Source organism: Rattus norvegicus, chromosome 3 (genome assembly GCF_036323735.1).
Source record: "Rattus norvegicus strain BN/NHsdMcwi chromosome 3, GRCr8, whole genome shotgun sequence".
Taxonomy (NCBI): domain Eukaryota; kingdom Metazoa; phylum Chordata; class Mammalia; order Rodentia; family Muridae; genus Rattus; species Rattus norvegicus.
The window spans coordinates 179,066,143-179,080,278 of NC_086021.1; the positions used below are offsets into that span (position 1 = coordinate 179,066,143).

Consider the following 14,136-nt stretch of genomic DNA (forward strand, 5'->3'; position numbering starts at 1 on the left):
ACGTACACGCAGGCAAAGCAGTTACACATACAAAAGAAAATACATAAGTGTAAAAAGAATTGATTTCATGTGTGTTAGTGCAAATTCGTTTCTTTAACTGGAAGTGAAAGGTTTTTTGACAGCAGGGACCCATCATCTTTGGAGAGTGTGTTTGTCTTTGTGTTGCTTCCACAGAATGCCTGGCAAATGCTGTTTAAGGAAGGAAGGGTTTGCCTGGGCTCACAGCATGAGGATACAATGTATCATGACTTCGTAGGCTGCGGGTGACATTGTGTCCACTGTGCCCTCAGTCAGGAAGCGAAGAGAGAGGAGTGCTGTCCTCAACTAACCTTCTCCGTTTTGTTCAGTCCATGACCCCATCCTAAGGAATGGCGGTAGCCAGGTTTGCAGCTGGTTTTCCCATCTAAATTAACCTAATTTAGATAACCCCTCACAGACATGCCCAGAGATTTGTTTCCATGGTAACTCGGAAACCCATCCAGCTGGCAATCAAAAGTGTGGAATGGAACTGAGGAGGAAACTCGGCACTTGTTGGGAGGAGTGGCACACAAAAGGGGTGGAGACCGGTGGTATGGAGGGTCACTTTCACAATGGTTGTGTCAGGCTGAGTGAGGACAGTGACAAGCGTCCTGTAGGTCAAGCTAGAGGTGTACTATAGTCTCATTCCATTAAATCCCCAGAAACCTGAATCTACATCCTGTTGGCTTTTTCCCAATGTGCCTGGGTGAAAGTAGGTTTACACAGGCAGAACTGGTGATGTTGTTCAGTCTTTGAACATCTTTAGGGAGTCTGAGCTATGCACAGTCACCCAGACACTGCCTGACTCGCCCACCTCTAGCATTTAAATCTTGACGTCATAGAAAGTGTAAGTGTAACAGTGGACACAGGGATCTGGGAAGAGCGGTGAGGTGAGTGGAGGGAGAGAGAGGCTGGGTTGATCCAGGTATCTGGTCCGGTGCTCAGTTGTACAGCAGGGATCCACAGTCAACAAAACCGTGACGTGCTGATAGTTCACAACCCCTGAGACAGGATCGCAAATGTCAAATATCAAAAGGACTGAAGATATTAACTGCCCTGATTCGATTACTATAAAACATATCTCTCTGTATGGAAATAGCCCTTGTATCTCCAGCATATGTAAAATTGTTCTATGCAAGCTTATACACTCCCAGGAGTGAGGTAGGGTGCCCCAGGCAACGGCAGGACTCAGCTGTGTGCATATTTGTAAAGACACCAATGGGAGCACCCAGGCCGAGCTGGCTCATGGGTGACAAGCTGTGAACTAGTTGCTTCCTCTGTCGCTGTGACAAAACACCTGACAGCAACCTCTTAAGAAAAGAAAAGTTGGGGTTGGGGATTTAGCTCCGTGGTAGAGCGCTTGCCTAGGAAGCGCAAAGCCCTGGGTTCGGTCCCCAGCTCCGAAAAAAAAGAAAAGAAAAAAAAAAAAAAGAAAAGTTTACCTTAGTCCATGGTGTGAGGAAGTGCAGCCCTCTTGGTGAGGAAGGCAAGGCAGGGCTTTGAGGAAACTGGTCACTCTACATCTGTAGTCAGGAAGCAGAGGCTGATACTTGGCTGGCAAGTCTTTTTCTTTCTTTTTTTTTTTTTTTTGGTTCTTTTTTTTCCGGAGCTGGGGACCGAACCCGGGGCCTTGCGCTTCCTAGGTAAGCGCTCTACCACTGAGCTAAATCCCCAGCCCGGACAAGTCTTTTTCTTATTGTTTTTACATCCTGTGTGCGTGCATGAACATGTGTGTGTTTCTGTATGTCTCTCTGTGTGTATGTGTGTGTGCCTTTATGTGCATGTACATGTGTTTCTGTGTATGTGTACCTGTATGCCCGAGTGCGTGCATGTGCGTGTGTTTATATGCATGTGTGTGTTTCTGTATGTCTGTGTGTGCACCTGCCTGTATGTGCATGTGTTTATGTGCATGTGTGTGTGTGTGCATATGCATATGTGTACTGTATATGCATGTGTGCGTGCTTCCCTATGTATATCTGTGTGTGGGTGCCTGTTGGTGCATGTGTTTATGTGCATGTGTGTGTATGTGTTTCTGTATGTCTGTGTGTGTGCCTGCCTGTATGTGCATGTGTTTATGTGCATGTGTGTGTGTTTCTGTATGTCTGTGTGTGTGCCTGCCTGTATGTGCATGTGTTTATGTGCATGTGTGTGTGTGTTTCTGTATGTCTGTGTGTGTGCCTGCCTGGATGTGCATGTGTTTATGTGCATGTGTATGTGTTTCTGTATGTCTGTGTGTGTGCCTGCCTGTATGTGCATGTGTTTATGTGCATGTGTGTGTGTGTGTGCATGTGTGAGGATGGCGTGTGAGTGTGTCACAGTGAACATATGGAGGTCAGAGGACAAGCCCAGGTGTCAGTCCTTCCTTTTTAAAGGCAGAGTCTCTCTTTGGTGTCTGCTGCACGCACCAGCCAGCCCACACCCTTCTTGGCATCCTCCTGTCTCTGGCTCCCATCTCACTGTGGGATCGCTGAATTCTAGGCACACACAGCTGTGTCTAGCTTTGCACGGATCCTGGAGATTTGAACTCGGGTTCTCATGCTAGGGCGGCAAGCATTTCACCCAGTGAGCATCTGTCCCGCCCTGCACTTCTTCTTTGCATGCAGCTCATGGAACGGAGCGACCTTAATTCAGGGTTCTACCTTCAGTGAGACCTTCCGGAACTATCACAGGCGCGTATAGGCTGTATTTCCATGATGGTTCTAAATCTGATCCAATCTACAGTAAAGACCAAACAACACACAGGCCATATGTCCTGTCCCCGTAAACCACCAGGCAGCGGTGTCCACCCCAAATCCCTGTCCTGGAGAAAGCAGGCGAGATACCACAAAAGAGAATGGCAATCGCTGACCTATGACGCCTCTTGTTTGTCTGTGCCCTTTAGAAGTCAAGATGGGGGAGGGATGGCTTTGAAGAAAGCATTCTCAAAGTACTCGTCACCCAACCCTTGGAGCAGGGCCAGAAGACCCTACAGGACTCTCTGCCAGAGGACGTAGAGAGAGCCCAGGGCTGTCTATCTTCCAGAATTTGGGAAAATCAGGCCATGCAGTTGCCCAGTGTGGGTCTTTCCCAGACCCAGCTGCCTGGGTTATATAAGTTGCCTCATTTAAAAGCTAACCTAGTTAATTAAGGACTAAACTCGGTGGGGATCCATTTGGCAACATCACTTGAGTTGTTAAAAATTGCCAGTCCCTTCCAGCACAAACTCTCTTTTATTCTTGTTTTAGAAAAAAATAAAAATCCAGTCAGATAAGGGCATTTGAAAAAAGTTCAGGAGAAATTGATTAAGAACAATGCCAAGAGATTAATTTTTTTTTCAACCGAACTTGAGAGAATGAGTGCCTAAAACTGAGAAATGCAGCTTTGGACACTCTCTTCACAGCTGGGTTTCTGCTCGTGTGACAGTGACAGTCAGGTAGGGTTTGGCCTGGCTGTGCTCCCTGAGCTCTTCCCAGCTCCTTCGGTTATATGCCTCAGCAACCCTCAAGGCAGGGACTGTGGCCATCTTCAGTCGCTAGACGGTGGCACTGAGGACACAGAGGTGTGTTTGTGATGGCAAACTGGGACTTGGCAGAGGGAGGGCCTAATGAAGGACAGACCACTCCTTTCCAACCTTTCTGCATCCACAGAGAAGGTGGCCACATATTCCCCTCTGGCTTGTCTTACACAACAGACAGAATTCTCTGCTCAGCCCCAAATCCCACTGGCAACTGGAGGCACCAAGGATAACCCCCTTCCTCTCCCTCGATCCCCAAAGCTTCAGATGGCCTTCATTGCCACAGTTCAGGACTGTGCCAGGAACAAAACCAAGAAAGTCTTCAGACGTTATCACGTGGGCACTGACAGAAAGACAACTCCAGGCTAAGGGTCCTGCGAGTGTGTTGGGGACAAACCTGGTCCCTGGAACTACAGGCCACCTAGAGACATCACCTGCCAGAAAATGATTTCATAACGGCGGAGAGAAACCGAAGACGATACCTCACGTTGCCATTACACACCGGCCATGGGCAGGTACGCTTGTGCCCTCATCCTCACACCTGCACACAAAAACAGTAGCAACAACAGAAAGATCTGGAAAAGAGACCACCAGGAGTGATGGATTAGGTCCAGAGACGGAGATACAGGAAGGACCACAGCGTAGAACCTAGAATCCGACAGGTACAGACTCAGCCCCCTACCCAGCCGAGTAACCCTGAGGATGCCGTTAGCATCCGCCTAGATTCTATTTCATCATCTGTGCAGAGGGAGACTAAAAGGCAGATAGAGTTAGTGTGAGGACCAAATGATGTGCGGTGCATAAAGACTTGAGACCAACGGTCTTAATGCATGGGTTGGTGCCCCACAGAACCTAAATATCGGGACCGTTTTAAGTCAGGAAACAAGCATCCGGGATGCTGAGGGCTCCCGCACAGTGAAGATGCTCAAGTCACTGCTAACTGTCATCATGAGAATTGATGCAAGAGAGAGCAGGTCCTGAGGGCCTGAAGCCAATGCTCTCCCCAGTCCTTACATTCAACCATGTGCTCAATGGTAGGAACGTAGCTCAATTTCCAAGTGGGTGCTGTGGCAGGGAATTCTGCGTTGGTGGGCTTCTCGAAGTGGAGCCCGCAACATGGAAAGGAAGGGCCGGAAGGTCCCCGTCAGCGTCACGCATGGCGGGATCAAAGAATCCCCAGGGCCAGCATGCTCTTCCCTGTCTTCCGACTTGGCGTTGCTCCATGAAACAACTTTCCACCTCGGACTTCTCCGACTCAAGAGACAGCAAATGTTCCTCACCCGAAACACGAGAAGCTGCCGGTTCCCTGACAACACCAATTTAGCTTCTGAGAGGCAACGGCGGACTTTCTTCTCCTTTTCTTTCTTCCTTAATGGGAAGTGGTCACAGCCACGAACTTAGCAAAAGGCTCGGGTTAAAGTTGGTCCGTTCTTGGCTAATGCAGTTAGACGTTTTCGAGAAAGGGCGACGAGAAGGGATCATTACCCATTATCTGCATGAAATATTTCAGAGAAAGAAGCGGCGTTTGCCAAGAAGAGACGAGAAGAGCTGTTTGACTTCAAGCCAGGCAAGAGGGAACAGGATCACCTTCACATTCTGTGGTGTGCGGGGCAAATGCTATTTCAAGTAAGCTGGAAGGAGCCTGGAGACCTACAGATGGTGCGCTCACTCCCACTCTTCCTGAAGGTCATTCTGGACAATGAGCCGGTGTTCCTTGGCACAAAAAGAGATAGACTCCTTCCCTTCTTGAAAAGAATGATGGGTGTGTGCGCGCACACGTACATGCATTTATATAGCCTTGAGGGGGAGAACGTATAGAAGATAAGTAACGCTATTTCGCTGCAAACAGTTGCTACGACTTCACAGTGAAAGCCTCCGCTTCTCCATTGAATAAGGAAGCATCAATCCTGCCATGATTGCTTCACCCTGTTTTTTTTTTTTCCTCCTCATCTCCCCACTCCCTACCCCGGTTCCTGATTGATGGCTGTCTCTAGGTTGAGGGTATTCTAATGATTTCAAAACCGGAGTTACCAGGAAGCTTTCTGAAGTGGCTTCCCTTCTCCGTGAATATTTTCTCACCCTGCTTTTTAAAATTGTCACTAAGATAGGTCCACATAATAATACATGCTGGCCTGAAACCTGAGGTAGCTGAATATAAAGGTGGTTTTCTTTTTATTCCTCAGAAACCGCTTCTGCTTCAAGCACTTGTCACTTCTCCCGACGTAAAGCCTGGGGCTTCGAGCCGAGCCCTTTTCCTCTTGGATAGCGAGCAGAGTTATTTCTCAAGGATTGCAGATGCTATCCTTATGGGTAATGGTGTCATACGATGCTCTGTGTTTGAGCGTCCCTTCTACACAATTTCCCTGCACAGATGTCACCGGCACCTTACACAAATGACTCCATGCTAAATACCGAGCCTCGCGCCCTGGAGGAGGCCACCTTCTATATTCACTCTAAGGAAACTGTCTCGTAGCAAATGCAAATACCACACGGGTTTTTGCTGCTTTCGGATAAGATTCCAAAACAACAGGAAATGGAGGCGAAAACTGATTTCAGCTGCAGCGTGTTGGTCACGTTGAAGCTTAGGGTTCTCTGTGCTTCTGGTGTCCATTTGGAGGTCGAAGGAATACCAAATCCCGAGGGGTTTGTGTACTTTCTGGGATGAGATGCCCTGACTAATTTACAAACTAGACCTTATTATTATTCCCCTCTGGTGGTGAAGATCTTTGAAAATATCAGCACAGTCCCCAGGATCGCAGTAAGCAATATGTGGCAGATTGGACCAGGCCTGCCTGGCCCTAGGATGGTGCCTGGCCCTAGGATGGTGCCTGGCCCTAGGCTGGTGCCTGGCCCTAGGCTAGTGCCTGGCCCTAGGATGGTGTCTAGTCCTATGCTGGTGCCTGGCCCTAGGGTGGTGCCTGGTCTAGACTGATGTACCGTCTTACCTGTCCATTACTTGATGAGTTCTTTCCCAGCCTCTCCTGGTTTTGAAATAGATGCTAAGCTATTGATCTACACCCCAGCTTCCTTTTTACTCTTTATTAGGAGACAGGGTCTTACTAACTTTCCCATGCTAGCCTTGAACTCACTTTGTAGCCCAGGCTCACCTCGATACAAGATCGTTCTGCCTCAGCCTTCCGAGTAGATGTGATTGCAGGGCCCAGTTTCATAAGTCCCACAGAAGTGATTTACAAGTCTCTTGCCCAGAGTTTCTCAGGCAATACCATCTGACCTCCAGTGTATACGCCTGAATCACTCAGCCTTTCCCCAAAGCTGGCTCCCACACGCCCTTAAGAACAACAGAGTAGAGACCTGTATGGCCGACTGTCTCTCTCAGCTTGGTTATTTACCTCATGGAGTCTTGATCATAGGAGATCGTCTAGAAGGATCCCTATTCTGTAGGTTTAAGGATGAGCCTATCTGTCTGCGTTCCTAACATGATTTAGTCATGGCTACTCTTCCTTTGTTGACATGAGAACACACCCTGAACAGTGAGAGACCGTAGGGCAATGGGTCCCCAGATGATTCTTTGTCCTGAATAAAGAACCCAGAGGCTTGGAGTGAAACTGACAGGTGAGGAAACTAGTCAGAAAGTTAGGGTGACAAAACCCACAGAAGCAGTCTAGATCTTCTGCCGTGGAGTCTCTCCTGCTCTCCATCCCACACTCAGGGATTGGAAATGAATGGACCCCAGGCACACCTGGTTCTCCACCCTGTAGCGCTGACCGAAACAAAATGCCTGGGGAGGACAGCTCAGTTGGTAATGAGCTTGCCTTCCGAGCGTGAGGACTGGGGTTTGAGGTCCAGCTGCTGTGGTCCACACTTGTATCCTTGGCATCAGAGGCCAAGACAGGCAGAGCCCTGGGGCTCCCCAGTTGGCCAGTCCACAGAAGTCAGTGATCCACAGGAACCAGTGATCTCTAAGCCAATGAGCGATGGCCTCTCAGCAATGACACCTGAGGTTGGTCACACCTCCTCGTTCGTCCCTGACTCTGCCATAGAGCCTGAGTAGCCATTATGCTTCTCCACCATGGCACCAACCGTACTGCCACCCGCAGCCCCTCAGCGTCTCTCAGTCAAGATACACGTCTGTTCCTATTTACCCTCCTGTGTCAAGATTGTTTCTTTTTCCAAGTGTTTACCCTCCTGTGTCAGGATTGTTTCTTTTTCCAAGTGTTTACCCTCCTATGTCAGGATTGTTTCTTTTTCCACGCGGTCTACTTTCCTCACTTCAATCACCTGTGTTCTTGCAAAGATGTGTGACCTTTCCGTGACCCCTCTCTCCATTCTAGCCCCTGGTTTCTGTCAGTTACTCATCTGTCTCCTCTCCTTGGCCTTGGGAGGATCTGACAGGTCAGAAGTCCCTGTGAAACTCACCCAAAGTATCTTTCTTGCCTGTGGGAGCAGAAGATAAATATTTTTTTTATTTCAAATGATAAAGTTAGAGAAGCACAATGGGCTGGCTGAGGGCCCACCTCCTTGGGCTTGCATTAGCTCATCATTCTGGCTAGTGAGGGAGATGTGGAGAAAGCCACAATGCAGCAGGAGGAATCAGTCCCACCGTCTGAGATGATGGGCAGGGAAGGTACTGGTAGTGAGAGCTCTGATGCATAAATAGACCATTTTAATATATAGCACAACTGACAGGCATCCATCTTGTATGTGAATTGTTCTAATTCACTGACCAGTTTCCCAGAAGGGGGAGAGTAGGACATGGGCGGGGAGGGGGGCGGGAGATGGGGGGTAGGGGAGTCCTGCTCTCAAAAAGTTTCTCATTTGTTTCCAAAAAGTCCCGGTGGTCTCAGGATGAGTCTTGCTGGTATTGTTCTCTCTCTCTCTCTCTCTCTCTCTCTCTCTCTCTCTCTCTCTCTCTCTCTCTCTCTCCCTCTCTCTCTCTCTTCCTCTCTCTCTCTCTCTCTCTCTCTCTCTCTCTCTCTCTCTCTCTCTCTCTCTCTCTCTCCAGTGTTCCCTCGAACAAAGAATGCTACTTATTTGGTTCTGAGGTTCAGACAGAGGACCTGGGTTCTATGTACACAACATAGGTGGGCAGAGACTCCCACAGCCATCCAGGATCTGGTCACACTGAGAGAGAGAGAGAGAGAGAGAGAGAGAGAGAGAGAGAGAGAGAGAGAGGCGCAGATTGGCCCCTCCACATCACCCCTAGAGGTCCTAGCTCTGACTTTGTCCACCATCTAGAACAGTGCACAGCCCACGTTCACCAAAACACAAAAGCTCGAGAGAAGGGAGGCCTTACCCTGTGTGGTCATTTAGCACACCTCCTGGGTACATGGTGTATAACTGTCCCCATCCCTCGTTTAGATCTGCCAAGCGAACAAAGAACTCTTTGTATGACTTTAAGCCGCCAATCAATAGAACAGACAGGCAAAATGACCCTGTCACTGTCAAGTACATTATCAAATGAGATCTTGGTCAATTTCTGATTTGTTTTTTAAAATCCGCCTTCTTAAGCTTGAAGTTTTTCCTCCAGTTAAAAACTTTGTCAGTTTTAAAACAGTCAGTGCCTTCATGAATATTTTTTTTTGGCAAGACAAACGTACAGTAGAGAAGGTCCGATGTCCAACAAGAGACTGCCTATGAGTGATTCATGTACAGTATCGTTTAAACGATTTCCACTGAAGGCTTTCAGAACAGCCAAGGTGATCATTTTTTTAAGTAATATTTTCCTTTTTGATCTTTAGTTTTAAATATAAGAGAAATTTTCTAAAAACATAAGGATTTCTCTCTGAATTTGCCCACATACTGTGAAAGTACAAAGAATTCAGGAGATGGCCTCTCTGATAGCTGTGGAGCAGTGATGAAGTTTATCTTCCTATGTTAGAGGCAAAATTAGCCTGTGGTGTCAGCCTGTATGTGAGGCCTCTCTGAGGCAGGCTGTTCACCCTAAGAACCTAACTCAGGGCCTCCACTCCCACTGATGCCCGACAAGGCCAATTTCTGCTACATATGCACCTGGAGCCATGGGTCCCTCCATGTGTACTTTGGTTAGTGGTTTAGTCCCTGGGAGCTCTGGGGAGTCTGGTTGGTTGATGTTGTTGTTCTTCCTATGGTGTTGCAAACCCCTTCAGCTCCTTCAGTCCTTCCCCTAACTCCTCCACTGGGTCCCCATGCTCAGTCTGATGGTTGAATGCAAGCATCCACCTCTGTATTTGTCAGGCTCTGGCAGAGCCTCTCAGGAGACAGCTATACCAGGCTCCTGTCAGCAAGCCCTTCTTGACATCAGCAGTAGTGTCTGGGTTTGGTGTCTGTAGATGGGATGGATCCCCAGGTGGGTTGGGGGGCTCTCTGGATGGCCTTTCCTTCAGTCTCTGCTCCGCTCTTTGTCCCTGCATTTCCTGTAGACAGGAGCAATTCTGGGTTAATATTTTTGAGATGGGCTATTCCTAATCTTCATACTTAAATATGAATCCACTCTGCAGAAAGCTGACTAACCAGAAAGCCAGTGGCTCCATTAGCCAGAGAGCACGGTTCCCGGTGTGCTCCTGTGCCATGAGTAAAGGAGGCAGACGCCATCTATGCGGAGGCAGTGATCACTGCTTAGTAGAGAGCCAGGCCTGTTGCTCAGGAGCCATCATTCATTCATTCATCCATTCATGCATTCAAACAAGGAGGACAAAACATAGTCACGCCTGCCAGGGTGGGACTTGGGAGAAGCAAGGTTTGTGAGTTTGACAGTTGGGGCAGATATTTCCATTCCGTGGTCAGTGGGAGCCTCAACCAATCAGAGAACTGGAGAAAAGTAGTACTCTTCCTACAATGCCGTGGGTCGGCTAACGTGTGCTCTGACTGAACTCAGAGAAAGAAGGGAGACTGGTGAGGAAAAATATCGTTTTGAGAGAGAGTCTTGGCTAAGAGGGGAAGAGAATGAACTCCTTCCTAGGAGGTGAAAAAACAGGTTAGTTGTCCGTTGCATTTTGCTCCTTAGACATGGGGAGCAGGGAGCGTGTGGCTACTCGATACCACAGGAGGCACACCAACACCGAATCCTACTGGCTCCTGTGGTGGGTGCTGGGAGTTTGCCTTTCACTCTAAGTGTACCAGAAAGTCAATGCTGGAGTTAAAACAGGAATGTCCCGACCTGACCCATTTTACATAGAACGTTCTGGCAACAGAGCCAGGCAGGAGAGTGCACACCTGTCATTCCAGCACTCCAGAGGCTAGGACAAAAGTTCAAAGCCAGCCTGGGCTCCATACAGAGAATCCGTCTAAAACTAAAGACAGAGTATTCTAGGAGGCTGGGGTAAAAAGAGGCAAGAAGGCCACCGGTCCATCCTCGTGGAGAGTACGGCAACTCCATTGAGCAGAGGGAAGTGTGGAAGCGAAATGGTCAGGTCAGCCCATCATCCAGACACAGGACTGACAGGGGTTGCTCATTTGTTCCCTGTCCTGGGGGTGGAGGGTTTCTTGTGGCCGGATTCAGACAATGGTGAGGGGAAGGATTAGAAAGCGAGGTGGCAAGCTTGATCTTCAAGCCGAGAATCAACAGAAAAGGTTCTGTGGTGGAGCCCAGCTCTCTCCCCGCACCTTGGCGTAATTGTGAGAACTCCTTTTGCTAAGCGAGTATGCATAAGGACGAATTTGCCACCCGTCTGCGTGGCAGCCAGAGTCGCACATGATGCCAACTTATTAAACAGTTCATCGATGGCAAGAGACACAGACCTTCATTATGCGGTCCAGTCACCCGGCTTCAGGCTGCCTCTGCCTGCTCACCTCTGCTGCTGGTGGCAAACAGAATCCCTCGGATCAAGTGAACAGTTTTGAATGTTTAATATTAAAATGTGGCTTTGAGAAACTCCTCGGAACCCTGAGCCATTGTTAAGACACACTCCCTTTGACAGGTGCGCAGGCACTCTTTTTTTCTTTTTTATGAGGCTTCTCAACGTGTTATTTTATCGGGTGCCTGAGATTTAGTCTATTCTGCGGAAGCAAACAGACAAAAAAGGGTCTCTCAGCACGAGTTACTCTGCTGTAAAGGTTATAGTAAACATGTCAATGCCTAATTAAGCAGAAAATTTTATCTGTATTGTGGGGGAGGAGTGTGCTGTCTCCGACTTTTCTTCTGGGGAATCCATTTAGAAGGACAAAGTAGATTGTGAGGTTGAACGGGTCCGGGAAGTTTAGCATCCAAATGTCAGCAGAAACGGGGGGAAAATGGGAAGAAGTAATAGTTCTTATCCCTTGCTGGAATATGGCACGGGCTGGCAGACTGACTCTCTCTCTCTCTCTCTCTCTCTCTCTCTCTCTCTCTCTCTCTCTCTCTCTCTCTGTGTGTGTGTGTGTGTGTGTGTGTGTGTGTGTGTGTGTATTTTCTCTCTGTGATCACACTACCCATAAGCAAAGTAATAATATGTTATAGCCTGTTATAGCCATGGACAGTGTTGCTGACGTGGCATTTGTCCCAGAGTCATGACACCCATTTGCTTTTCAAAACTGACTGCAGAAAGTTCGCCTAATTCCACTTGCAAAGGTGATAATAATATTTCACCAAGAGGGACAGCTCACGCCTGTAATCCCAGCAATGAGGAAGGGGAGTTGTGAGAACTCGCAGCCAGCCTGGGACTGACTACGCAGAGACATTCAAAAGAAACAACAATGGCAAACCGACCCCTAGCTGATGGCTAAAATGTATCTGATTTCCGAAGTACCTCTTAAATCTTAGGAAACTTTTCTTTCTTTATAATTAATAACTTTCTCCCTGAGAGTAGCAGCCTAACCCCTCTTTAAAATACTAAATTAGTCCTGGGGGAAAGCGAAGAGGCAAAGAATGGCAGGGAGGGCCTGATGCCGGTGCTTGGTTGTTTCAAAATGCAGTTTTCTTGCAAGAAGTGGCCACTTATTAATGGTCGCTTGGATGGATTGAGTAGTTTTCTTTTCTTCCAATCAATTCATGGCACTAGAGACTAGCAACACCAATTTAATGAAAAATCCGCTTGTCAGCTTGCTGGGGAAGCAAAAAAAAGCACCACACCAATAACAATAAAATAACAAAACACAACCATAAAACTTGTGGCCAGACTGAACTTTTACATTGTATCTTGTTTTATGGACTCCCGCCTGAAACTCCTGGGCTCTTGTCTTCCGCCTTCCCACAATCCTCTCTGAGGAGGTGGATATCTGCTTAGCCATCGCCCAAATTTTACTGCCGCTCTGGGAAGATTTTCTTACTCATTAGATTGGCAGTAGAGAGAAGGTGTCCTGGACAAGACAATGGATTCTTTTAGCAAACAGAAGGGGGTGGGAGGACCCTGCATGCTCTGCAACTTTCTTCATTCTGAAGCCTCAGTGTCCTGACCTATAAAATAAATGGATATGGGATAAATGTTAAAGATTGTGCTTGTAGACTGGAAGGATGGTTCAGTGGTCACTGTGTAAGCATGAGGATCAGAGTTTGGAAAGCAAGCACCTGCGTATATGCCAGGCTCGCGCTCTCTCTCTCTCTCTCTCTCTCTCTCTCTCTCTCTCTCTCTCTCTCTCTCTCTCTCTCTCTCTCCCAAGCTTTAGGCTTGGCATATGGGAAGACTAGGACCTGATATCAGGTTTCTCTCTCCCCTTGCCATCAAGAGGGAGAGTGATGTTTATGAAGAAACACCACATTAAGATCATGCTGGCCTTGCAGATCTGAAGCTGGGTCCTTTGCATGGGGGACATCTTTGGTTATATCTTACCCACGTGACTTTAAAAGACCAGGTGGAGAAAATGAACCCATGGGCATAAATAGTCACATTTCCCCTCAGCAGTGATGGGGATTTGCCCATTAATTCTCTTTTGCTCCCGCTCTCTCTCTCTCTCTCTCTCTCTCTCTCTCTCTCTCTCTCTCTCTCTCTCTCTCTCTCTCCCGTGCCTGCGTTTTCCCTGTGCAATTACTGGCCCTCAGTCCTTTCAGAGAAAGGAAAGTATGCATTCCCCAATAGCATTTTGCATCCACAAATCAACTCTATAATTGGCATCTCGTGACGGGTACCCACAAATCACAGTGCATTTGAAATTATAGGAACAAGATCGAGAGAGTATTTTCAGCCGTGTCTGGAAAGGTCTTCATGAACCTGTGAGAGAATAATAGACTCGCCCCCAAATCTCCCATTCTCACACCATTCACCATTATTTTAAAAATCATTGTATTTGCTGAGCTTACATAATTTTTCAGCCATTGGTAGGAGATTGTATTTGCATACCCCATCCTCTCTCTCTCTCTCCCGGCCACTCTCCATAAATAACAATGTTACAACAGAAAGACACAGGCTCTCAAGGATATAATGGCTGTGCGTCCAGGTTCCTATTTAGATGAATTCAGGCCAATGCTCCCAAATGTCTTGGAGCAGTTTGCCAGGGAGATGCTAAGGACCAAGCCCTAACTTCCTTATGAGCCAACATTCTCCTGTACCATGATGTTAATAGGATCTATCTTTCAGTTTAGATTTCCAGGAAACCATACACACGAATGTAGCCACCGCCCCGTTATAGGAATATCAGAGTGATATTTGGCCCCTACATTGTCAACTTGTAGTCATAGTCATTCACGAGAATTGTGCCTTTGCCAAGATAAAAAGGAACAGGTAACAGATGGCACAGAGGGCATCATTTGGGCTCTGGGGATGTTCTCACTTGGC

The 14,136-nt window shown here is 47.8% G+C and overlaps 1 protein-coding gene across 6 annotated transcripts in view; it reads left to right on the plus strand.

Annotated features, from left to right (window-relative positions):
* Tshz2 (teashirt zinc finger homeobox 2) overlaps positions 1 to 14,136 on the plus strand; it is a 446,931-nt gene that overhangs the window by 241,922 nt on the left and 190,873 nt on the right. Inside the window, exon 1 of one of the 6 annotated variants that reach the window (XM_039106734.2) lies at positions 9,975 to 10,424. Within the exon in view, the coding sequence (XP_038962662.1) occupies positions 10,394 to 10,424 (31 nt within the window). The 5' untranslated portion in view covers positions 9,975 to 10,393. 6 annotated transcript variants of the gene reach the window in all.